This window comes from Nicotiana tomentosiformis, chromosome 3 (genome assembly GCF_000390325.3).
Source record: "Nicotiana tomentosiformis chromosome 3, ASM39032v3, whole genome shotgun sequence".
Taxonomy (NCBI): Eukaryota; Viridiplantae; Streptophyta; class Magnoliopsida; order Solanales; family Solanaceae; genus Nicotiana; species Nicotiana tomentosiformis.
Genome location: NC_090814.1, coordinates 103,098,811 through 103,125,692, shown reverse-complemented (window position 1 = coordinate 103,125,692; position 26,882 = coordinate 103,098,811). Strand labels below are relative to the sequence as shown.

Here is a 26,882-nt window from a genome sequence, read left to right as displayed (position 1 = left end):
ACAATAATTTACTTTACTAGTAATACTAAATCTCAAGAATCAAATATTAAACTCGGGGAATCATGGAACAACATTGGAGACTTAGTGAGTCAAAAACACATGGTGGAGATTGATACTTATATGCATATGGTGGACAGTATGGAAGGAGAGAAACTCAAGAGTTTTTGAAGAACCATACAATTCCGTTCGGGATGTCAAGATGTACTGTATTCTTCTATTTTATTTTTGGTGTAAAGAAAGTCTTGTAGAGGATACATAATCTTTGGTAGACATGTTAGGCTTTTTGAGGTTAAGATAGATCAAGATTGATCTATTATTCCATGTACATATGGCTTTGCACTGCCTTAGTGCCTTTTTATTAATACAAATGTTACCAATCTCAAAAAAAAAGACTCGGGGAATCATGGTAGCCCTGTTGGTTGGCTACCTTGGCTACCTGAACTTCGACTTTGTTGTTGGGAATTCTATTTCCTACCTCGTAATCTCCTCCCAATTTTATCTCCTCCCAATTTTATCTCCCCTTCCCCTCCCCCTTATGTATAATTAGAAAAAAATTAGAGAATTTTAAATCAGTATGATCATGTATAAAGTACATGAAGTTATCAGTGCAACAAACTTGGATGTACATTCATTTGACTTCTCCCAGGTGCCCTGCCGATATTACTATTTTGTAAACGTTATATCAAACTCAGAAACTAAGTCTTCTTTTAATATATATACAGATGCATCAAGTCGTGGTAGAACTTTTAACAGAAGTTAAAAAGTATACATCCATGATTTCTTGTGGAAGTAAAAGATAAAACCATAATAAGGTCCAGCCTAAGACGCGATATCTCAGCTTCTCAAGCTATTCCTGTCTCTTTAGCTTTCCATTGGTATTTTTACTACTTGTTTTCTTCTTTTTTCCTTCTTCTTTGGAATGACTACTGTTTGCCTTTATTCTGGGCTTCATAAGTTACCAACCATTTTCCAATTGGATTCTAGAGAAGTTAAGAGGAAGAAAACTCACTGCTGGATCTTTCTTAGAAAATAGTTATGTTCAATCTTTCTTAGAAAATAATTCCAGTAATTGTGCAAAGGCTTATTTCGAGTTCGAGCAATTACTCACTCGACCATTAAGCCTACAAGCTACTTTGACTATTACGCCTACGGGATACATTGCATCGAGTTCGAATCATTCACTCGATTGCCAAGCCTACGGGCTACCTTTATTTCGAGTTCGAGCAATCACTCACTCGACCATTAAGCCTACGGGCTACTTTGACTATTACGTCTGCGGGCTACATTGCATCAAGTTCGAATCATTCGCTCGACTGCCAAGCCTACGGGCTACCTTTATTTCGAGTTCGAGCAATCACTCACTCGACCATTAAGCCTATGGGCTACTTTGACTATTACGTCTGCGGGCTAATTGCATCAAGTTCGAATCATTCGCTCGACTGCCAAGCCTACGGGCTACCTTTATTTCGAGTTCGAGCAATCATTCACTCGACCATTAAGCCTACGGGCTACTTTGACTATTACGTCTGCGGGCTACATTGCATCAAGTTCGAATCATTCACTCGACTGTTAAGCCTACGGACTACCTTTATTTTGAGTTCAAGCCATCACTCGCTCGACTATTACGCCTACGGGCTACATTATTTCAAGCAAAACTACTCATTTCTTTGAATTAAAACAAACACTTGACTATTTAAGCTGAAGAACGCTCGAGCCCGATAAAGCAAAGGGGACTACCCACGAGGCTCGAAGGCAACAGAGATTTAAATTCAAACTGTCTATTTAGTTTGAAAGGCCATTTCTATTCAAAAAAAAAGAAGAAGAAGGATTTGTATTTACAAAATTTTTGTACAGAAGCGGCGAAAACGCCATCAGAAGTTATCCGATTCAAAGCATGTTAGGCCTCATTGAAAAGACAGGAAGCCCCTCCGCATTAATCACTGATTGATCTTCTCCGGTCACCAAAGACCGAAGGTAACTGGCAATTCCCACCGGGGAAGAAAAAATTCGGGTATCCTCGATAAAGTCGGGGACTATAAAGACACATAAGATGATCGAGCATTACATATGTCATGGTCGGGATCGATAAAAACATCAGTGTATATCTGATCGAGCTGCTGGAAAATCATCAGATAAAAATATCAGTGTATATCTGATCAAGCTGCTGGAAAATCATATCGTTTCTCGCCATATCCTTTTCCGAGAAACGAGGGGACTATCCGTATATATTCAATCCTTTACACTAAGGGTGACATTAATATACATCCTCAATATATTAGCAAAACATTTACGTACTTATTAAAGTGGGGAAGAAAATTTGTAGTCGTAGTTACTAATTTTGCAAAGGCGTGGATTTGAATATAGTCGAGTTAGGAGAAAATATAAAATTTCTTTCTCTCTCTTTTTATTTTTTATTTATTTTATCTTTGATTTTGTACTAGGGAATTGACCGACCAAGCAAACAAAAGATAAACAACGAGATTATACAATTTAACAACTTAAAGTTAATACTAGGTGACGGGCGTGTGTGCGTGCACCGTAAAAATTATGAATTGGTCAAATTTCATGGAACTGTATAGTTGAATAATCTGTTGTTGTCTGTACATTCTCCATGTAGTAAAGAAATTGAACCACAAATCATGTTTAGATTATATGTTGGCACTATAGGGACCCACAGAGGTCGTGTACATATTGAACTATCTGCTTAATTGCTGTTTTGTACTCAGTCACAATTTACTTGTTTATTTTATCTCAGTCTCTATTGTTCATTATTGATGCATCATATCATTATTGTTTGGGCTGATTTCATAATTATTGAGAGCCCGAGAGACTGGAGAGATTTATGACTAAGTGAGCCCGAGGGCCTGATTGTGAGATATTATATTATATCACGTGAGTTGTCCGTGCAACATGTGAGTTATCCGTACGGATTCATATATTATATTATAGCACGTGAGTTTTCTGTGCAGCACGTGAGTTATCCGTGCAGATCCAGATATTATACTATAGCACGTGAGTTGTCCGTGCGGATCCAGATATTGATACTATAGTACATGAGTTGTCCGTGCAACACGTTAGTTGTCCGTGCGGATTATAGCGCTTGGGCTGTAGGAGCCCCTCCGGAGTCTGTACACACCTCCAGTGAGCGCATGTATCTATTGAGTGCGAGTGCTGAGCGCTAAGTGAATGGAATGGTTGAGTGACTGTGGTCTTGAGAGGATGCATTTGATTTCATTATTATTGCACTTCAACTGGCATATATTACTGTTTTGGAAATTTCTGAGAGATATTATTTTATGTTTCAGTTGAACTTGACATGAAATTACTGTTTTGGCCTTAAATGTTGAACTTGAAAGCATGCCTACCTTATTATGTTGGAAATTACTGTAATTGGACTCAGCTGTGAAGCTCGTCACTACTTTAAGTTCTTTATTTAGTATTGTTACTTGCTGAGTTGGTTGTACTAATACTACACCCTGCACCTCGTGTGCAGATCCAGGTACTTCTGGACACAACGGTTATTAGTTCTCGGAGTTTTATCTATTGGAGTTTATCAAGGTTGCTGCTTGGCATCCGCAGACCTTGACTCTCTTCTTTTCAGTTGTTGTACTGTTCTACATTTTTCAAACAGTATTTTTATCAGTCAGACTTTGTTATCATTTATATGCTCATGTACTCAGTGACACCGGGTTTTGAAAATGTATTTTATGTCAGTGATTTGTGAGATTTCTTCCACTGAATTTAATTATTGTGTTTTCAAATTTAAAAGATATATGATTTATTGAGATTGCCGGCTTTCCTAGTATTGAGATAGGCGCCATCACGATGGGTGAGATTTTGGGTCGTAATATATACTTAGTGTATATTGAACGGACCAGGTAGAGAAAAGATATTTTTGTACAGAATATATATAAAACATTTTCTCTAATTCATTGAATGAGCTTATACTCCTAATCTTGATATAATTATTATGATCAATGTGATTTATTTATTGTTTTGATTTATCAAAAGGTGCAATTCTATTCAGAGTTAGTGTATGCTTGATAGATTGGACAATAACGAATAACATTTGTGAAATAATAATTAGTTGATAGAATCCATGATTCGTTTTTTGAGTTTGATGATACCCCTTTATGTAAGCTTATAAGTTGTCATGTGAAAACCCGGCCGGTGGATTTTGTATCCGTCACATGAAATAGTTTAAGCAGAATTATAAATGATTAAATTAGTTGATTAAATTAAATTATTGGTAATTTAATTTAATTGACTGGTATTTGGGATCTTAACATGGGGAGTTAAAATAAGTGTTAGTGAAATTTTGAAATTCATATTGAGGAATTCAATTGCAGTTTTAGTGGAATAAACTACAATTAATTATAGTAGGAATTAATTCATGCAAAATTTTGAATTAATACTATAATTAGTAGCCTCTTATTATTTCTGTGGAGCCTCCTATACCTAGTAAAAACCTGGACTGACTTGGGTAAAAAGTGACTTGGAAGAAAAGTCATCCGGTAGAATTAGAGTAGGATTCTACTTGCACAAGCAGAATCCTACACGTTTTTGGAGGCCTTTTTGGCTGAAAAATGAGTCTACATAAGGAAGACCTTTTTCACCCAATAAATTTCTTTTTAGAGTTGTATTGTTCTTTCCCACTCAAAGCAATTTCGTCCAAGGTCTTTCTAGGACCATAGCATAAGACTGCAGCCTTGGATTCTTGCTTTGTGGATGACCTGTGCAACGATTTTAAGAGGTTAGTGGTTTCTAATCTCATAATTGTATCATTATCTAGTTTACATGTATTTCATGCCTGAATTGTATGCTTGCTTCCGCTGCTCATGTTCTAACAATTGGTATCAGACGCCGTCTTACATCTAACTAGATAATGTAATACAACATGAATAGAATAATATTAAAACGTGTTGTTTAGTGATACATGTTTGGTATGATTATTCTATGTCAAAAATGTGACTGCTTTTTTAATAGTATTTTAATTATGAAATTATGAATTAATATACATATGTATAAATAGTAGTGTTACATTTAATGACAATCTATTTAGTTGCGTTTTTGTCCATAATCACAGTGTCATTTTGATAAAAACGTGACTATTTTGAATGCTATTTGTTCTGAAATTATGGATTAATATACAAAATTATGAACAATGGCATTTTGAATGGGTGAAAAACATTCTATTTTTCTTACAATTTTGTTCGAAAATAGTTTTTTTTATATAACACTGTAATTGTAACAACCCGGCCAATCATTTTGAGAGTAATAGCCTCGATCCCCGATTTACTGTTTTCCCAGCATCTTTTTTCACTTATGTGACTTGCCGGGAGGTTCTGTTCGTGGGTTCGGAGTGTTTTGGGATACTTAGTCCCTAAAACGGAAGCTTAAGTTCTAGGATTTCGATCGTAGTTCAAACTGTATGAAGACGACTCCTGAATGGAGTTTCGTCGGTTCGGTTAGCTCCGTTGGGTGATTTTGGACTTAGGAGCGTGTCCGGATTGTGTATTGGAGGTCTGTAGCTAATTTAGGCTTGAAATGACGAAAATCGATTTTTTGGGAAGTTTGACCGGAAGTGGACTTTTTGATATCGGGGTCGGATTCTGATTCCGGAAGTTTGAGTAGGTCCGTAATGTTGATTATAACTGGTGTGAAAAATTTGAGGTCAATCGGACGTGGTTTGATAGGTTTCGGCATCAGTTGTAGAAATTTTGAAGTTTCAAGTTCATTAAGTTTGAATCAGAGGGTAATTCGAGTTTTTAGCATTGTTGATGTGATTCGAGGACTCGACTAAGTTCGTATGGTGTTTTAGGTCTGGTAGGTATGCTTGGTTAAGGTCGCGGGGGCCTCGGATGTGTTTCATACGCTTAATGGATTGAATTTGGACTTATGCAAATTGTTGAAGTTTTCTGATTTCTGGTGTTTTCACACCTGCGAGAGGAGGATCACAGATGCAGGCTGGAGGAGTTTGGCCCGAGGTCGCAGGTGCGACATGAAGGCCACATGAGAGAATTCGCTTCTGCGGAAGCTTGACCGCAGAAGCGGAGAGGCCTGGGAGGTTTGGGATTGCAAGAGCGGAAGGGTCTCCGCAGAAGCGAGATCGCATGTGCGATCCCTGGTCCGCAGAAGCGGAAACCCTGGCCATAAGTGGAATCCGCACCTGCGATGGTTTTTCCGTAGGTGCGGCATCACAGGTGCGACTGGTGGTACGTAGATGCGGAAATGTTGGACAAAACACTTAAATGCAAGGGTTCGTGATTTTTGCTCATTTTTAACATTTTAAGCTCGGGTTTGGCGTTCTCTTGAGAGCATTTTCGAAGGATTTCATGAGGTAAGTCCCTTGTGCTTATTTTTTTATTAATAATCTTGCTTCCCCATTTATTTTTCCACCTAGTTAGTGTGTATTTAATGTGGAATTTGGGAGTTTGAGGCTAGGTGTTGGAAAGTGAATTTTGGGGATTTTAAGGGCTATTTGGTGTCGGATTTTAGTAAATTTAATATGGTTAGACTCATGAGCGAATGGGTGTTCATATTTTGTGACATTTACCCGATTCCGAGACATGGGCCCAGGTCGACCTTTTAGGACGAGTTTCAGAACTTTTGTTAAAGTCTTGATTTCATTAATTAGATTAGTCTATTATAGTTGTATTTATGATATATAATTGCTTCTGGCTAGATTTGGGCAATTCAGGGTTGGATAATCGAGGAAAGGACATTCTTGCTGATTGATTGAGCTTGGTTTGAGGTAAGTGGATTGCCTAACCTTGTGTGGGGAAAATCCCCTTAGGATTTGGTACTGTTGTGATATGTGAGTGCAGTGTACGTGAGGCAACGAGTGCGTACACGACCTACTTGTTGTAAAACCCGATTTTCACTGTGTAGTGATCTGTTTTCATTTTAATTGAGTTATACTAGCATGTGTAGTTATCTTGTTAGTCTAATATCCCATGTCTACGTGCTTTAACTGCTTATTTGAAATCTGTGCAACATGCCTAATTTATTTCCTGCTTTTCCTTGATCTTTATCAGTCTTAACTGTAGAATTCTTGCTGTCATCTGTTATATTTATCGGTTTGAGCTGTGTGTTTACTTTTGAGAATACGAGGCGGTTCCTAGGGAGTTCTCCCTGCACATTTACTTTTGAGACTATGAGGCGGTACCTCGGGAGTTCTCCCAGTATATTTACTTTTGAAACTACGAGGCGGTACCTCGGGAGTTCTCCCTGTATATTTACGTTTGAGACTACGAGGCTGTACCTCGGGAGTGCTCCCTGCATATTGACTTTTGAGACTACGAGGAGTCACCTCGGGAGTTCTCCCTGCACATTTACATTTGAGATTATGAGGCGGTACCTCTGAAGATCTCTTTGCATATTTATTTTGGGACTACGAGACGGTATCTTAGAAGATCCTCTGTTGTTTAATTCTGTGTGTTGCGTTGTTATTTTTGCTGTGTTTTCATTTTTGTTAAATTCCAGTCTCTTCTTATATTGCTATATTTTCCTGCTTTATTTGTGATATACTAGTGGGCCCTGACCTGACCTCATCACTACTCTACCGAGGTTAGGCTTGGCACTTACTAGGTACCATTGTGGTGTACTCATGCTACTCTTCTACACATGTTTTTGTGTGCATATCTAGGTACTTTTTATGAGTCTCGATATTAGGTGAGAGTGCTTGTTGTTGTACGGAGACTTCAAGGTACATCTGCCGCATCCACAGACCTCAGAGTCCCCTTCTATTCTCTCCTATGTCATTTACCTTCCGTACTTCTTTTATTAAACTCTGGTGTATAGAGATACTAGTTTTCTTCTGTAGCTTGTGACTTATGATGTTCCGGGTTTGGGAAGGCTCTGTATTACTAGAGTGTTGGAATTGTACATGCCGAGTGGCATTGTTATTAGTTATTTAGTTATCTGTTGCAGTCAGTTGTTAAGTTTTACTTCCATTTTATTATTTCTACATTGTGTTAGGCTTACCTAGTTGTAAAGACTAGGTGCCATTATGATGTCTTACGGAGGGAGAATTGGATCGTGACAAGTTGGTATCAGAGCTTTAGATTCATAGGTGTCTTGAGTCACAAGCAAGTTTAGTAGAGTCTCGCGGATCGGTACACAGAGACGTCAGTATTTATCTTCGGGAGGCTATGGAATCATTAGGAAATAAATTACACTTCTTTGATTCCTTGTCGTGCGAAATTGTCGACTTCGAAAATCTAAACTTCTATATTCTATTCTCTCACAGATGGTGAGGACACGTATATGCGGATCTGATGACCAAGTACTCACGCCCCCTGTTAGAGCCGCGAGAGGCCGGGGCTGGGGTCGGGGTAGAGGCCGAGGACGTCCATGCGGTGTAGCCAGAGCACCCGCACGAGCTACTATAGAGAAGCCCCTAGTAGCTCCAACTGGAGGGCAGACACCTGAGATACTTGTTGTTGCACTAGCCCTCCAAGTGATTCTAGCCAAGTTTCTAAGCATGTTCAGTACCTTAGCTTAGGCTGGATTGATTCCACTTGCTCCTGCCACATCACTGGACGGGGGATGAGCACAGACTCCCATCGCCGGTACTCCAGAGCAGCGGGTTCAGGTCGACCAGATTCCAGAGATTATACCAATGTAGCCGGTAAATCCAGCTCAGCCCGAGGTTAGGGCAACAACTTCTGAGACGGAGCAGCCCATACTTGAGAGGTACAAGAAGTACCACCCTCCTACCTTCAGTGGATTGGTGCCAGAGGATGCCTAGGGTTTTTTGGAGGATTGTCACCGCATTCTTCGTACTATGGGTGTAGCGGAGTCGAGTGTGGTTTCTTTTACTACATTCCATCTTAGAGGAGCATCCTATCAGTGGTGGCGTGCTTATGATTTGGGTAGTCTGGCTGAGGCAGCTTCTCTTACATGTACTTAGTTCTCAGACATGTTCTTGAGGGAGTATGTTCCCAGAGTCTTAGGGATGCATGGCACGCGGAGTTTGAGCAGTTGAGCCAGGGTGCTATGACTGTGTCAGAGTATGCAGTTTGCTTCAGTGATTTGGCCCGACATGCACCAGCCTTGGTTGCCACTGTTCAAGAGAGGGTTTGTTGATTTATTGAGGGACTCCACCCCAGTATCAGGCTTAGCATGGCCAAGGAGTTGGAGATGGATATTTCTTACCAGCAGGTTGTGAGTATTGCCAGGAGATTGGAGGGTATGCTTACTCGGGAGAGAGAGGAGAGGGAGGACAAGAGGTCTCGAGAGTCTGACACTTATAGTGGTACTCGTGCCCCAGCTGTAGTTTGCCAAGGTAGGGGCTATGAGAGTCTCCCCATTCATTCAGCTCTTCCAGCCACCAGTGGTATTCCGGTATTCCGCCAGTGGTATTCCGCCAGTTACTGGGCCGTGCTAAGCCTGATAATGGGGTGGAGTCCCTCAATAAATCGATGAACCCTTTCTCGAACCGTGGCAACCAAGGCTGGTGCATGTCGGGCCAAAATCACTGAAGCAGACTGCATACTCTGACACAGTCATAGTACCCTGGTGCAATCGCTCAAACTCCGCGCGTCATGCGTCCCTGAGACTCTGGGATCATACTCCCTCAAGAATATGTCCGAGAACTGAGTCCATATAAGTGAAACTACCTCAGTTGGACTACCCAATTCATAAGCACGCCACCATTGATAGGCTGCTCCTCTAAGCTGGAATGTAGTAGAAGAAACTCCACTCGACTCCGCTACACCCATAATAAGAAGAATGCGGTGACAATCCTCCAAAAAACCTTAGGTATCCTCTGACACCAATCCACTGAAGGTAGGAGAGTGGTACTTCTTGTACCTCTCAAGTTTGAGCTGCTCTACCGCAAAAACTGCTGCCCTGACTTTGGGTTGAGTTGGAGCTACCAGATGTATTGGTATAATTTCTAGAACCTGGTTGACCTGAACCCGCTGCTCTGGAGTACCGGCGACGGGAGTCTGTGCTCATCCCCCGGCCTGAAATATGGTAGGAGCAAGTGGAATCAATCTAGCCTGAGCTAAGGTGCTAAACATGATCAAAAACTGGGCTAGAGTCTCCTGGAGGGCTGATCAGAAACTGGAGCTACTGGGGGCTCCTCTGTAGTAGCTCGTGTGGGTGCTTTAGCTGCACCGCATAGACGTCCTCGGCCTCTACCCCGGGCCCGACCTCTCGCGGATCTAGCATGGGGAGCGAGTGTCTGGTCATCAAATTCGCCTGTACGTGTCCTCACCATCTATGAGAGAATAGAATAGAGAAGGTTAGAATTTCGAAGTCAACAATTACGCACGACAAGGAATTAGAGAAGTGTAGTTTTTTTCCTAACAGTTCCATATCTTCCAGAAGATAAATACAAACGTCTCTGTACCGATCCGCGAGACTCTACTAAACTTGCTTCTGACTCATGACACCTATGAACCTAGAGCTCTGATACCAACTTGTCACGACCCAATTCTCCCTCCGTAAGACGTCATGATGGCACCTAGTCTCTACAATTAGGTAAGCTTAACACAATACGGAAATAACAAAATGGAAGTAAAACCTAACAACTGACTACAACAGATAACTAAATAACTGGTAACAATATCGCTCGGCATGTACAATATCCAACACTCTAGTAATACACAGTATTTCCAAAACTTGGAACATCATAAGTCACAAGCTACAGAAGGAAACTAGTATCTCTATATACCAGAGTCTAATAAAAGAAGTACGGAAGGTAAATGACATAGGAGAGAATAGAAGGGGACTCTGAGGTCTGTAGACGCGGCATATGTACCTTTAAGTCTCCCTGTCAGTGGTATTCTGGTCCCTTCTAGGGCCCAGGAGCCTTATTATGCACCGCTAGTATCTAGTGCGCCTCCTGCACGGGGTGCTTTTAGCGGTCAGTCCAACAGACCTAACCCAAGCCAGTCACAATAGCCACGCCCTTCGAGCGCTTGTTTTGAGTGTGATGACACTCACCATATGGTGAGATATTTCCCCAGACTTAGGAGGGGTGCACCTCCACAAACTTCTCAGGCACAACATGCTCCACTGGGTCCTCAGGTTATGATTACAGCACTAGTTGCCGCCCCACCTGCTCCGCCATCTCGAGGTGGAGGTCGGAAGGTAGAGGTCACCCTAAAGGGGGAGGCCAAGCCAGATATTTTGCTCCTCCTGCTTGTACAGAGGCAGTTTCTACCAACTCTGTCATTACAGGTATTGTTTCGGTCTGTCATAGAGATGCGTCGGTTTTATTTGATCCAAACTCCACTTATTCCTATGTATCCTCTTATTTTGCCTCGTATTTGGGCGTATCTCGGGATTCTGGGAGTTCCCCTATTTATGTGTCTACTCCTGTGGGAGACTCTCTTGTTGTGGACCGCGTGTATCGGTCATGTTCGGTTGCTTTTAGTGGTTTTGAGACCAGAGCCGATTTTCTATTGCTTAGTATGGTAGACTTTGATGTTATCTTGGGCGTGGACTGGTTGTCGCCCCATTATGCTATTCTTGATTGTCACGCTAAGACCGTGACGCTGGCTATTCTAGAATTACCGTGATTAGAGTGGAGAGGTACCTTAGAGTATACTCTCAGCAAAGTTATTTCATTTCTTAAAGCTCAACGAATGGTTGAGAAGGGGTGTGATGCGTATCTAGCTTATGTGAGAGATGTCAGTATTGACACCCCTACAGTTGAGTCAGTCCCATTAGTGAGGGATTTTCTAGATGTATTTCCAGCTGATCTACCGGGCATGCCACCCGACATAGATATTGATTTTGGCATTGATTTGTTGCCGGTTACTCAGCCCATCTCTATTCCTCTGTATCGTATGGCTCCTCCTGAGTTGAAGGAGCAGTTATAGGAGTTTCTTGATAAGGGCTTCATTCGGCCCAGTGTGTCACCTTGGGGGTGCTCCTGTCTTGTTTGTGAAGACAAATGATGGTTCTGTGCGTATGTGCATTGATTATCGCCAGCTGAACAAAGTTATAGTGAAGAACATGTATCCATTGCCTCGTATTAATGACTTATTTGATTAGTTACAGGGTGCCAGAGTGTTTTCAAAGATTGACTTACGTTCAGGCTATCATCAGTTGAAGATTCTTGAGCCATATATCCTGAAAACTGCTTTCAGGACTCGGTATGGTAACTACGAGTTCCTTGTGATGTCATTTGGGCTGACCAATGCCCCAACATCATTTATGCACTTGATGCAAAGTGTGTTCCGACCCTATCTTGACTCATTCGTCGCTGTGTTTATTGATGACATTCTGATGTACTACCGGACTTGGGAGGATCCTGAGCAACACCTGATGATTGTGCTTCAGACCCTGAGAGAAAAGAGGTTATATGCAAAATTTTCAAAGTGTGAGTTTTGGATAGACTCAGTGGCAGTTTTGGGTCATGTAGTATCGAGTGATGGGATCAAAGTGGATCCGAAGAAGGTTGAAGCAGTGCAGAGTTAGCCTAGATCGTCCTGAGTTACAGAGATTTGGAGTTTTCTTAGTTTGGTGGGGGTATTACCATCGATTTGTAGAGGGTTTCTCATCTATTGCAGCACTTATGACTAGGCTGACCTAGAAGGGTGCTCCGTTCAGGTGGACAGAGGAGTGTGAGGAGAGCTTTCAGAAGCTCAAGACAGCTTTGACTACATCCCCAGTATTGGTATTGCCTACAGGTTTGGGGTCTGTATATTGTGTTGCGTCACGGATTGGTCTAGGCGCGGTGTTTGCATGGCCATAGGGTGATTTCCTACACATCCAGACAACTGAAGGTACATGAAAAGAACTATCTTGTCCATGACCTTGAGTTAGCAGCTATTGTTCATGCCTTGAAGATTTAGCGGCACTATTTGTATGATGTCCCTTGTTAGATCTACACCAATCACTGGAGTTTGCAGCATCTGTTTAAATAGAAGGATCTTAACTTGCGTTAGCAGAGGTGGTTGGAGCTTCTTAAGGATTATGATATCACCATTTTGTATCATCCCGGGAAGGCCAATGTAGTTGCCGATGCTTTGAGTCACCGGGCAGAGAGTTTGGGGAGCTTAGAATATCTACCAGTAGCAGAGAGGCCATTGGCATCGGATGTTCAGGCCTTAGCCAACCAATTAGTTAGATTGTATATTTCTGAGCCGAGTCAAGTATTGGATTGTGTGGTCTCTCAGTTTTCTCTTTATGATCGTATCAGGGAGCGTCAGTATGATGACCCCCATCTTCTTGTCCTTAAGGACACGGTTCAACACAGTGATGCTAAGGAGGTCACTATTGGAGACAATGTTGCATTAAGGATGCAGGGCAGGCTATGTGTTCCCAATGTAGATGGGTTGCGTGAGTTGACTCTCCAGGAGGCTCACAGTTTGCGGTACTCCATTTATTCGGGTGCCGCGAAGATGTATCAGAACTTGAGACAGCATTACCGGCGGAGAAGAATGAAGAAGGACATAGTGTAATATGTAGCTCGGTGTCTGAATTGGCAACAGGTAAGATATGAGCATCAGCGGCCAGGCGGATTATTTTAGAAGTTAGAGATTCCGGAGTGGAAATGGGAGCGGATCACTATGGATTTCGTTGTTGGGTTTCCACGGACTCAGCGGAAGCTTGATACAGTTTGGGTGATTGTGGATAGGCTGACCCATTCAGCTCATTTCATTCTTGTGATGACTACCTATTCTTCCGAGCAGTTTGCTCGAATTTAAATTTGCGAGATTGTCAGGCTTCATAGCATAGCGGTATATATCATCTCTGACCGGGTACACAATTTACATCACGGTTCTGGAGGGCTATACAGTAGGAGTTGGGTACTCGGGTTGAGTTGAGCACAATATTTCACCCTCAGACAGACGGACAATCTGAGCGCACTATTCAGATATTGGAGGATATGCTCCGTGCTTGTGTGATAGATTTTGGGGTTGTTTGGGACCAGTCCTTGCCACTTGCGGAGTTTGCTTATAATAACAGTTATCAGTCGAGCATTTGGATGGAACCGTATGAGGCCTTATATGGGAGGTGGTGTCGGTCTCCAGTAGGTTTGTTTGAGCCGGGTGAGGCTAGGCTATTGGGTACAGACTTGGTTTAGGATGCCTTGGAGAAAGTTAAATTAATTCAGGATCGACTTCGTATAGCCCAGTCCCGACAGAAGAGTTATCTGAATCAGAAGGTTCGCGATGTTGCATTCATGGTGGGAGAGCAGGTCCTGCTTCGGGTGTCACATATGCAGGGTGTTATGAGGTTCGTAAAGAAGGGCAAGCTGAGCCCAAGGTTTATCGACCCATTCGAGGTGTTACGGCATGTTGGGGAGGTTGCTTATGAGCTTGCATTGCCTCCCCGTCTAGCAGGAGTTCATCCAGTATTCCATGTCTCGATTCTCCGAAAGTATCACGGCGATCCGTCCCATGTGTTGGATTTCAGCTCAGTCCAGTTGGACAATGATTTATCTTATGTTGAGGAGCCGGTGGCTATTTTGGACAGGCAGGTTCAAAAGTTGAGGTCAAAGAACATTGCTTCAGTGAAGGTTCAGTGGAGGGGTCAGCCGGTCGAGGAGGCGACTTGAGAGACTGACCACGATATCCGCAATCGTTATCCTCATATTTTCACCACTTCAGGTATGACTCTATTCTTGTTTGAGGATGAATGATTGTTTTAAGAAGGGGAGGATGTAACGACCCGGATGGTCGTTTTGAGTGTAATAGCTCCGATCCCCTATTTATTGTTTTCCCCGTATATTTTTCTGCTTTTGGGATACTTCATCTCTAAAACGGAAGCTTAAGTTCTAGGATTTTGACCGTAGTTTGAACTGTGTGAAGACGACTCCAGAATGGAGTTTTGTCGGTTTCGTTAGCTCCGTTGGGTGGTTTTGGACTTAGGAGCTTGTCCGGATTGTGTATTGGAGGTTTGTAGCTAATTTAGGCTTGAAATGGCGAAAATTAAATTTTTGGAAAGTTTGACCGGAAGTGGACTTTTTGATATCGGGGTCGGATTCTGATTCTGGAAGATGGAGTAGGTCCGTAATGTCGAATATGACTTGTGTGCAAAATTTGAGGTCAATCGGACATGATTTGATAGATTTCGGCATCAGTTGTAGAAATTTTGAAGTTTCAAGTTCATTAAGTTTGAATTGGAGTGGGATTCGTGTTCTTAGCATTATTGATGTGATTCGAGGGCTCGACTAAGTTTGTATGGTGTTTTAGGACTAGTTGGTATGTTTGGTTGAGGTCCTGGGGGCCTTGGGTGTGTTTCGGACGCTTAACGAATTGAATTTGAACTTATGCAAATTGCTGAAGTTTTCTGGTTTTTGGTGTATTCGCACATGCGGTGGGGTGACCGCAGGTGCCGAATCGCACCTACGAGAGGAGGATCACAGATGTGGGCTTGAGGAGTTTGGCCTGGGGTCACAGGTGCGACATGAAGGCCGCAGGAGCGGAGTCGCTTTTGCAGAAGCTTGAACGCAGAAGCGGAGAGGCCTAGTAGGTTTGGGATCGCATGAGCGGAAGGGTCTCCGCAGAAGTGAGATCGCAGGTACGATCCCTGGTCCGCATAAGTGGAAACCCTTGTCATAAATGGAATCCGCACCTGCGATGGGTTTTCCGCAGGTGTGGCATCGTAGGTGCGACTGGTGGTCCGTATATGCGGAAATGCTAGACAGAACACTTAAATGCAAGGGTTCGCGATTTTTGCTCATTTTAAACATTTTGAGCTCGGGTTTAGCGATTTCTTGAGAGCATTTTCGAGGGATTTCTTGAGGTAAGTCCCTTGTGCTTATTTTTGATCAATAATCTTGCTTCCACGTTTATTTTTCCACCTAGTTAGTATGTATTTAAGGTGGAATTTGAGAGTTTGAGGCTAGGGATTAGAGAGTGAATTTTGGGGATTTTAAGGGCCATTTGGTGTTGGATTTTAGTAAATTTGATATGGTTAGACTCGTGAGCGAATGTGTGTTCATATTTTGTGACTTTTACCCTATTCCGAGACATGGGCCCGGGTAGATTTTTTAGGACGGATTTCGGAATTTTTGTTAAAGTCTTGATTTCATTAATTAGATTAGTCTATTATAGTTCTATTTATGATATGTAATTGCTTCTGGCTAGATTTGGGCCATTCAGAGTCGGATAATCGAGGAAAGGAAATTCTTGCAGATTGATTGAGCTTGGTTCGAGGTAAGTGGATTGCTGAACCTTGTGTGGGGGAAATCCCATTAGGATTTGGTACTGTTGTGATATGTGAGAGACGTGTACGTGAGGTGACGAGTGCGTACACGGGCTACTTGTTGTAAAACCCGATTTTCACTGAGTAGTGCTCTGTTTTCATTTTAATTGAGTTATACCAGCATGTGTAGTTATCCTGTTAGTCTAATATTCCATGTCTACATGCTTTAACTTCTTATTTGAACTCTGTTTCACATGCCTAATTGATTTCCTTCTTTTCCTTGATCTTTATCAGTCTTAAATGTAGAATTCTTATTGTCAACTGTTGTATTTATCGATTTGAGTTGTGTGTTTAATTTTGAGACTACGAGGCGGTACCTCGGAAGTTCTCCCTGCACATTTACTTTTGAGACTACGAGGGGGTACCCCGGGAGTGATCCCTGCATATTCACTTTTGAAACTACAGGCGGTACCTCGGGAGTTCTCCCTGTATATTTACTTTTGAGACTACGAGGCGGTACCTTAGGAGTTCTTCCTGCATATTGACTTTTGAGACTACGAGGCGGCACCTTGGGAGTTCTCCCTACACATTTACTTTTGAGACTACGAGGCGGTACCTCGGGAGATCTCTTTGCATATTTATTTTGGGACTACGAGACGGTATCTTGGGAGATCCCCTGCTGTTTAATATTGTGTGTTGCGCTACTATTTTTGCTGTGTTTTCCTTTTTATTAAATTCCAGTCTTTTCTTATGTTACAACATTTTCCTTCTTTATTTGTTATACAGCAGTGGGGCCTGACCTGACCTCGTCACTACTCTACCGAGGTTAGGCTTGGCACTTACTAGGTACCATTGTGGTGTACTCATGCTACTCTTCTGCACATGTTTTTGTGTGCAGATCCAGGTACTTTTTATCAGCCCCACTATTAGCTGAGAGTGCTTGTTGCTGTACGGAGACTTCAACGTACATCTGCCGCATCCACAACACTCGGAGTCCCCTTCTATTCTCTCCTATGTCATTTACCTTTCGTACTTCTTTTATTAGACTCTGGTGTATAGAGATACTAATTTCTTTCTGTAGCTTGTGACTTATGATGTTTCGGGTTTTGGGAATACTGTGTATTACTAGAGTGTTGGATATTGTACATGCCGAGATGCATTGTTACCAGTTATTTAGTTATCAGTTGGAGTCAGTTGTTAGGTTTTACTTCCATTTTGTGATTTTCGCATTGTGTTAGGCTTACCTAGTTGTAGAGACTAGGTGCCGTCACGACATCGTACGGAGGGAGAATTGGGTCGTGACAGCAATAATAATATTATTTTGAGTTCTGAAATCATGAATTAACATACATAAGTATATTATGTGATTTGAACGAGTCAAAATAATCAAAACCCTAAAAACGCCAAAAATAGAATTCTACAATTAGGTCATGAATTTGGAATTCTGAAATTCTGCCGAACTCCGATTGACCTCAAATATGGTAGGTTCATCGGAAACGACCCAGTGAGAAATACTCATCAGCTTTTCTCATGATGTACGTCGTGTTTTGGGCATCCGGGGTCATTTAGATGGGTTTTTGGCCATTTTTCTATTTTCTGAAAAAATAAATAACTTAATAATGTTTTTAAGAAAATAGTGACGGCAGGGTTAAATTCCCATGGTTTCCAATCATGTTTTACAGTAATATAATGAATTTGTATGTTGACATAGGTCTTCTTCCACATCGGATAAGTTCATTATAGATGATTACTGTAGCTTTGCCTCTAGTTATGTGATTACTTGTATTAACTCTCCAACTAAGTTACATGTTAATTCAATGAAAACTAGAGTTTATAAAAGTGATATTTACCTATCTTAAATTAACAGTTTACTCTCCATCTGAGTTGGTCTTGTTTTAATATATGGGGTAAATATCTTACATAACTCATATATTTTACATGAATAGTTAAGTTTTCCTAACCAATCTAACTGCTCAATGAGCATGGTTATATATGTAATGTGCTGTTTTGAATTTAATTATTCTAAATACATAACTAATGGTCTATTTAATATGAATATCTCTCATATTCACCATGTCTTCATTCAACCCACTTACCACAATTTTGAACCAAAATAAGTTAGAAGGACCGAATTATGTTGACTGAAAAAGGAACCTTGATATTGTCCTAACTGCTGAAGGTTACAAATTTATAATCACTGAGGAGTGCCCAGAAAAACCTGATGAAGATGCTACTGATGATCATGCTGATGAGATGGCGCGATGTTACATTTTTGCCTCTATGGCGAATGTTTTGCAACATTAGCATCCGTCTATGGGGTTTTCTTATGACATGCTAGAAAGTCTCAAAGAGATGTTCGGTGAGCAAAATCGTGCGGCTAAGCAGACAGCCATGAAAGACCTTTTGAACACCAAGATGGCTTAAGGATCATCGGCCAGGGACCATGTTCTGAAGATGATGGGTCTTCTGAATGAACTGGAGGTCCTTGGAGCTGTGATTGATAAGGAATCTCAAGTTGAGATGGCCCTGCAGACTCTGCCTGACAATTTTCAATAATTTCACTTGAACTATAATATGAACAAAATGAATTTGTCACTGGCAAAATTGTTGAATGAGTTGCAAGTGGCAGAATCTATCATCAAATAGCAAGCTCGAGTTATGGCACTGAATGTTGAGAAAGCTTCGGTTTATAAGTCGAAAGGCGGTAAGAAAAAGAAGAAGGCTTAAAAGGTTTTGGCACCTGGAGGTGCGGCTGGTGTGAAAAAGCCCAAAGGAAAGTGCTATCATTGCAAGTAACCTGGGCATCTCAAAAAGCATCGCCCTGCCTATCTAGCAAAGTTGAATAAGCAAGGTTATTCAAATTTAAATATCGTTGAAACTTGTTTAGCAGCTGTCTCTACCATGTTTTGGGGTGTAGATTCAGGAACCACTAATTATATCTGCACTACTTTGCAGGAGTTTCAGGAAACGCGACGGCTAAGTGAGAATGAAGTTTGCATTTTTCAAACCAATGGTGAGCCAACACCAGCTTTAGCATTAGGCGATATTAGAGTTTCATTCAGTAGTGATAGAGTTTTTGTTTTGAAAGATGTTCTCTATTTACCTTCTATTAGAAGGAATTTGATTTCGGTTTCAAAAATAATGGATACTGGTTATAATATTTATTTTGCTAATAACTTTGCTGTTATTAAGTTTAATAAATGTTATATCTACACTGCTGCTAGAGTACATGACTTTTTTATTCTTGATATATCTCCTCATGTGCTACAACAACCAAAAGAATTAAATAACATTAATCTACCATATAAAAGAAAACGTATTTCTGAATTGAGCCAAACTTATTTATGGCACTTATGTCTAGGTCATATAAATCTAAATAGGATTTCGAGATTGGTCTCTGATGGACCTTTGAGTTCATTGAAAGTGGAGGCACTACCAACATGCAAATCCTGTTTAGAAGGTAAAATGACCAAGAGTCATTTTCCCTCAAAAGGAAATAGAGCTAGCGATAAGTTAGAATTAATTCACTCTGATTTGTGTGGCCCTATGAATATACAAGCAAGAGGTGGTTTTGAGTATTTTGTGACTTTCACAGATGATTACTCAAAATATGGATACATTTGTTTGTTGCTCCGTAAGTCTGAATGCTTTGAGAAATTCATATAATTTAAGACGAAAACGGAGAAACAACATGATAAATATATCAAAACATTGCGATCTAATCGTGGTGGTGAATACCTTTCTGCGGAATTCATTAAATACTTATCAGATTGTGGAATTACATCTCAATTATCTGCTCCAGGAACACCACAACAAAATGGTGCGGTAGAAAGAAGAAATAGAACCCTTATGGAAATAGTTAGATCAATGTTAAGTTATTCCGATTTGCCTTCTTCCTTTTGGGGATATGCTTTAGAAACAATAAATTACATTATAAATTTAGTTCCTTCAAAGCCAGTACCTTCAACTCCAGCAGAATTGTGGACTGGGCGCAAACCAAGTTTACGGCACATTCAGGTTTGGGGTTGTCCAGCACATGTGCTGAAAGGGAAAGCGAAAAAATTAGAATCGAGGACAGAAGTATGCATTTTTATTAGATATCTAAAAGGAACTAAAGGCGGTTTATTTTATTTTCCCAAAGAAAAAAAGGTAATTGTTATGATAAATGCTAGATTTTTAGAAGAGGACTATTTAATGAACCATATTCCTAGAAGTAAACTAGTTTTACAGGAATTAAGTAATGGAGTAACTAATGACTCATCTCTGGAACGTATCCTGGAAATCAGTATTGACATACCATTATCGTAGTGGGAGAAATGTCAATAGGCAGCAGAATGCACAAGAGCAATTGCCTAACATCTCACTACCCCAAAGTAGTGGGAGTAATGTTGAGCAAACTGAGATTGTTGAGCAACCTGAAATTATTCTGCAACCTGCACTCTAGGAAGAAGTTAATGATATCCCAGCACCGCAAGGTGTGGAGGATAACTTTGAGGCTTCAGTTCCAGAAAATGATGTTGTGATTCAACAAAAAAATCAGACTGCACCTGTAGTGACTAGTCGTAGTGGGAGAATTATTAAAAAACCTCTTTGGTTTGTGCTCTTGGGAGAATCTTATGATAGAATCTCTGAAGAACCTAATACAGAACCTCTTAATTACGACGAAGTAATACAAGATACATATGCTGATAAATGGGTTGCTGCTATAAAATCTGAAATGGAGTTCATGTACTCCAATCAAGTCTGGGATCTTGTAGAACCACCTACTGGAGTCAAACCCATTGGTTGTAGATGGATGTATAAGAAAAAGAGAGGAGTGGATGGAAAAGTGCAAACATTTAAAGCTAGGCTTATTGCAAAAGGGTTTACTCAAAAAGAAGGGATCGATTATGAGGAAACGTTTTCGCCAGTAGCGATGCTTAAATCCATGAGGATTCTCTTATCCATTGCTGCTAATTACGATTATGAGATTTGTCAAATGCATGTCAAGACGACTTTTCTTAATGGAAGTCTTGAAAAGTGCATCTATATGGCACAACCAGTTGGTTTCATAAAAAGTGGCAATGAGCACATGTTATGTAAATTAAAGAAATCCATTTATGGATTGAAACAAGCTTCTAGAGCATGGAATACTTGTTTTAACACATCGATTAAAACCTTCGGTTTTGATCAATGTAAAAATGAGTCTTGTGTCTATAAGAAGTGGGATGGAAATAAAGTTACATTTTTGGTTTTGTACGTGGATGATATTTTGCTCATAGGAAATAATGTGAGCATGTTGAATTCAGTAAATGAATGGTTGTCCTAGAGTTTTGATATGAAATACTTGGGACAAGCAGCACATATCCTTGGGATCAAGCTTATGTGAGATCATAAGTGAAGGATATTAGGCTTATCCCAAGCACTTTATATTGATACTATTCTCACCAGGTTTAGCATGCAAGATTCCAAAGAAAGGCTTTCTCCCTTTTAGACATGGAATCTCTTTGTCCAAAAGATCAGTCCCCAAAAATGACTGATGAGATAGAAAAGATGAAGGCGGTCCCTTATGCTTCTGCTATAGGGAGTCTCATGTATGCTATGCTATGTACTATACCTGATATCTGCTTTACTGTTGGCATGGTTAGTAGATTTCAGTCTAACCCTAGATGAGAACACTGGACTGCCGTTAAACATATAATCAAGTACTTGAAAAGGACTAGGGATTATATGTTAGTTTATCACTCAGGTGTTCTTGCACCCATTGGCTATACTAATTCAGATTTCCAGTCAGATAGATATTCTAGAAAATCTACCTCGTGATATGTTTTTACCTTAGGAGGTGGAGCCATAAGTTAGAGGAGTATCAAGTAATCATGTATTGCTGATTCCACCATGGAAGCCGAATATGTGGCTGCATCTGAGGCATCTAAAGTGTCTGTTTGGCACGGGAACTTTCTAAAAGAGCTTAATATAGTTCCTTCGGTTCAAGCACCGATTGTACTTTATTGTGACAATAGTGGTGCAGTTGCAAACTCGAAGGAACCAAGAAGCCATAAACGGAGTAAGCATATTGAGCGTAAATATCACTTAATTCGGGACATAACTCAGAGAGGTGATGCAAGAGTGTTGAAGATTGCGTCAGAGGACAATTTGGCAGACCCGTTTACAAAGAGCTTGCCACAGACGACTTTTGACAAGTATGTAGAAGGAATGAGTATTAGAGTTGTAGACACACGGTTATGAGTCTAAGTGGGAGATTGTTGGGATATACTATTAACCATGCGGTTTAGACATAATATTATGTTTTATGGTTTATGAAACAATTATTTATTTAATTTATTCAATTCAATAAAGTACTATTTTAAATAGATCATTTGTTACATGTGCGTTATTTAGTTATGTAGTAGATAATTTAGCGTATGGAGTCTTAACTCATGCACAAAAGATTCAATTGTCGGTTCTCCTAATTAATAGACTATGTTCACAATCGAAGATATTATTGAGAAAAATATCTTGATGATTGTAGCACAAGATTATAGTATAATTTGTCTTGATTATGGGAGTGGTTTTACTTTGACTTCTTGTGCTAGTATACTTAGTGTATATTGAACAGACCAAGTAGAGAAAAAATATTTTTGTACTGAATATATATAAAATATTTTCTCTAATTCATTGAATGAGCTTATGCTCCTAATCTTGATATAATTATATTTATCAATGTGATTTGTTTATTATTTTAATTTATCAAAAGGTACAATTCTATTCAGAGTTAGTGTATGCTTGATATCTTGGGTAATAACGAATAACATTTATGAAATAATAATTAGTTTATAGAATCCATGATTCATTTTTTGAGTTTGATAATAACCCTTTATGTAAGCTTATAAGTTTTTATGTGAAAACCCGGCCGGTGGATTTTGTATCCGTCAAATGAAATAGTTTAAGAGGAATTATAAAGGATTTAATTAGTTGATTAAATTAAAAATTATCAGTAATTTAATTTAATTGACTGGTATTTGAGATCTTAACATGGAGAGTTAAAATAAGTGTTAGTGAATTTTCGAAATTCATATTGAGGAGTTCAATTGCAGTTTTTTAGTGGAATAAGCTGCAATTAATTATAGTAGGAATTAATTCATGTAAAATTTTGAATTAATACTATAATTAGTAGCCTCTTATTATTTCTGTGGTCCCTGCTATACCTAGTAAAAACCTGGACTGACTTGGATAAAAAGTGACTTGGGAGAAAAGTCATCCGGTAGAGTTAGAGTAGGATTCTACTTCCACAAGCAGAATCCTACAAGTTTTTTGGAGCCATTTTTGGCTGAAAAACAAGTCTACATAAGGAAGACTTTTTTCACCCAATAACTTGCTTTTTAGAGTTGTATTGCTCTTGCCCACTCAAAACAATTTCGTCCAAGGTCTTACTAGGATTCTTACTCTATGGAGGACGTGCGCAACGATTTCAAGAGGTTAGTGGTGTCTAATTTCGTATTGTATCATTGTCTAGTTTACATGTATTTGATGCCTGAATAATGTTCTAACACTTTTATACACAAACACCGCTGACTATTGTATAGAACCCAAATCCCAATGTATCACACAAAACAAATGGTTGTGGTCAACGCTTGAGTTGTGGCTGGACACGTCATCTTTTACATGTCTCTGTCGAAATTTCTTTACTATAGGAGATCTTTTACAAATGTTTGAAGGATAAGAATAAAGAAGCCGGAAAAACTATATGTGAAGTGTTATGTGTCCTTATGCCTGAGTACCAGCTAAATATTTTGAGAAAAGTTGCAATATATTAAATTAATGCGATCAAATAGGAAATCTTTAATTTTCCTTTTGGGTGAGTAACCCACGATCCACAATTCTTTTAGGCTAAGACTAGGGTTGTTTAAATCAAATAGTAATCGATAACCTAATTGTAAAATGAGATTTCTTTTCCTTCCTATATAATGTTTTTGAGCAATTGCATAAAACTTTTGCCAGATTCTTTTGGAGCACTAAGGAAGAAAGGAGAAACAGACACTGGAGCAAGTGGATGAACATGTGTCTACCTAGGGAGGAAGGAAGAATAGGGCTAAAGTTCCTATTTGATGTCTCCAAATCTCTATTTGCAAAGCTATGGTGGATATTCAGAACCAGCAAATCATTATGGTCCAATTTCATGTGGAACAAATACTGCAAAAAGGAAATGCCTGCTGTGGTACAGTTTAGAGAAGGATCCCATGTGTGGAGAAAATGCTGGAAGCTAGAGAAGAGGTTGAACATGAAATTCTCTGGGAACTAAATAGTGGTAACACAAGTGTTTGGCATGAAAACTGGACAAGCATTGGCCCTCTATATCATGTACTCCCCCAAGAATTCAACATAAATGAAGAATTATAAGAAGTAGCAGAACTGAGGAATGGTGATACCTGGGATGAACTAACACTTGATCAAAGCTTCCCTGCAGACATCTCAGATCACATCAGGCATAATATTCCATTTCATCATACTACTGAAGAATGGGACACCCATTAATGGATGCCAACCATAACAGGCAAGTTCTCTGTTAACAGTGCAAGGAGGATTATGAGACAGAGAGCAACACATAACCCAGAATTATGCAAGTTGTGGATAAAAGGTTTACCTTTCAAAATCTCTTTCTTCGTATGGAGATTGTGAAAAATGAAGATCCCCACTGATGACTTGTGGAGAAGAAATGGATATATCATAGTATCTAAATGCTGGTGTTGCTCACCTCCTAAAGAAGACTCCTACCAACTCCTCTTCCTGAAGAGTGAAACAGCAAACAGAGTGTGGAAATCTTTCTTGCAACCAGCTGAAATTATAATAAACATGGTACAAGTCCACCAAGTCATTAGAGCATGGTGGAGTAAACCATGCTGCCCAAAATTAAAGCCACTATTTCAAGCAACACCTGCCATAATAACTTTGGAATTATGGAAGAGGAGAAATAAAATGAAACATGGGGGAGCTGTTTCAGAAAAAAGGGTAATTCATGAAGTGAATAAGACTCTATTCTTTCTGGCAAGAAGCAGATATCCCCGACTAACAAACATCCCAGTATTGTGGACAGATATGATCAGATACTTTGAAAGGTACAAGCCTTATGTAGTCAGCAGAAGAGTTATCTGGCAACTGCCTAATGCAGGATGGTTCAAATGCAACTCTGATGGAGCATCTAAAGGGAACCCAAGTCCTAGTTCTTATGGTTACTACACAAGAGACAATGTTGGAGATTTAATATATGCTCAATCTACAGACATAGGACAAACAACCAATATAGTTGCTGAAGCAAAAGGAATCCTATATGGTCTGCTGTACTGTGTGGACAAACAACTCCATCCTTTAATCATGGAAACTGACTCTTTGGTAATGAAAAAGATCATTGAAAATGAATGGGAGTGCCCATGGACAATAAGAGCATATGTCAAAAAGATAAAAGAGATCAAGGACAACTATAATGTCTTGTTTAAGCATGTGTTCAGAGAAGGAAATGCAGTTGCTGACCTGCTAGCTAACTTGGTTTTCTCTTCTGCAGGTGATTCCACATTTAACTCATTCCATAGTCTGCCCCCAGAAGCAAAGACTCTTATCAACATGGACAAATCTCAAATCCCTAACATTAGGGTAAGGGTGGCTAAAGGGTTTCCACAACACTGATTAATGCAGTCAATACCATAGTGCAGATATATGGGATCACTCCTAACAGACCATGAAATTAATAGAGATAAGAATCACCAACTACTATGCCTAATGGTGAATCTGCAAGCATGATTCCCACCTTACCTCCTGCACATGCTAATAGAGGCCAGATATCATATTTTGCTGTCCACACAGGTTTTTGGAAGCATAATATTACTACCTAATGTGTTTGTTTCAGTGTGCATATACCAGAGATAGGAAATACCCTCTTACAGAGGGGTGTTCTCTCAGGAATATCAAGCTGGTCTTAAGCAAGAACAATTGGAAAATAGAACACAATCGGCACACACAACATACTGAAGCACTTTAACCTATTTGCTTCAGTATGCAGGTAGATGCAGCCACATGATTATTGGACTTCTGGAACAAGAGCAATGCTTGGAAGCTCATGCTCAACTATTTATGCACAACAACAGTCAAATTCCACTACTCAACAATTCAGCTTACAGTATACAAAAGCAACATGGCTGTTAGACTTTAGGAACTAAAGCAAGGTTGAACTGTGGAAGCTCAAGTTCAACTCCTTTTGCCCAACAACAGTCGATTGCCAGTATTCAACAACACAACTCTCAATATACAAAAGGTGCACACAATTGGAAGATATCAACACACTGACCAGCTACATCATGGGATTACAGTATCAGTTATTCACATAAGTGTAAGGATACACATATGATATGCTACTTGGTTAGGATTCAGTAGACCTGAACTGACAACATGAGTATAATTGTTCACACCAAATGATAAAAACTGCTGCTTCATGTTGTTAACATAGTATAGAGTTTTATCATTTTTCAGTGGTATTAGTGTGCATGCATGCTCAACTTGGAGATGACAGAATACTATATTGGCATATATCACAAAACATGCAGTACTGCAGTCGGTATGCATTCTTTTTACAACATCAAAGGTGGAAAACATACTGCCACTACTGCTTCCATTACAACTGACTAATTTTGTCAACAAACACATCATGGAGATATCAACAGGGAATATCTCTAACTACAAAAGAGGCAAAAAATAGAACATCAAGCTTCCCAGCTTCTACGCAATAACTATTAGCTACC

General features: G+C 40.0%; 1 protein-coding gene across 1 annotated transcript; it reads left to right on the top strand.

Annotated features, from left to right (window-relative positions):
- Nucleotides 1–24,774: 24,774 nt before the first annotated feature.
- LOC138908274 (uncharacterized) lies at nucleotides 24,775–25,773 on the top strand. Its single transcript, XM_070198929.1, has one exon. It carries the CDS (start codon nucleotides 24,775–24,777, stop codon nucleotides 25,771–25,773), a length of 999 nt encoding a protein of 332 aa, XP_070055030.1.
- The last annotated feature ends 1,109 nt before the right edge of the window (nucleotides 25,774–26,882 follow it).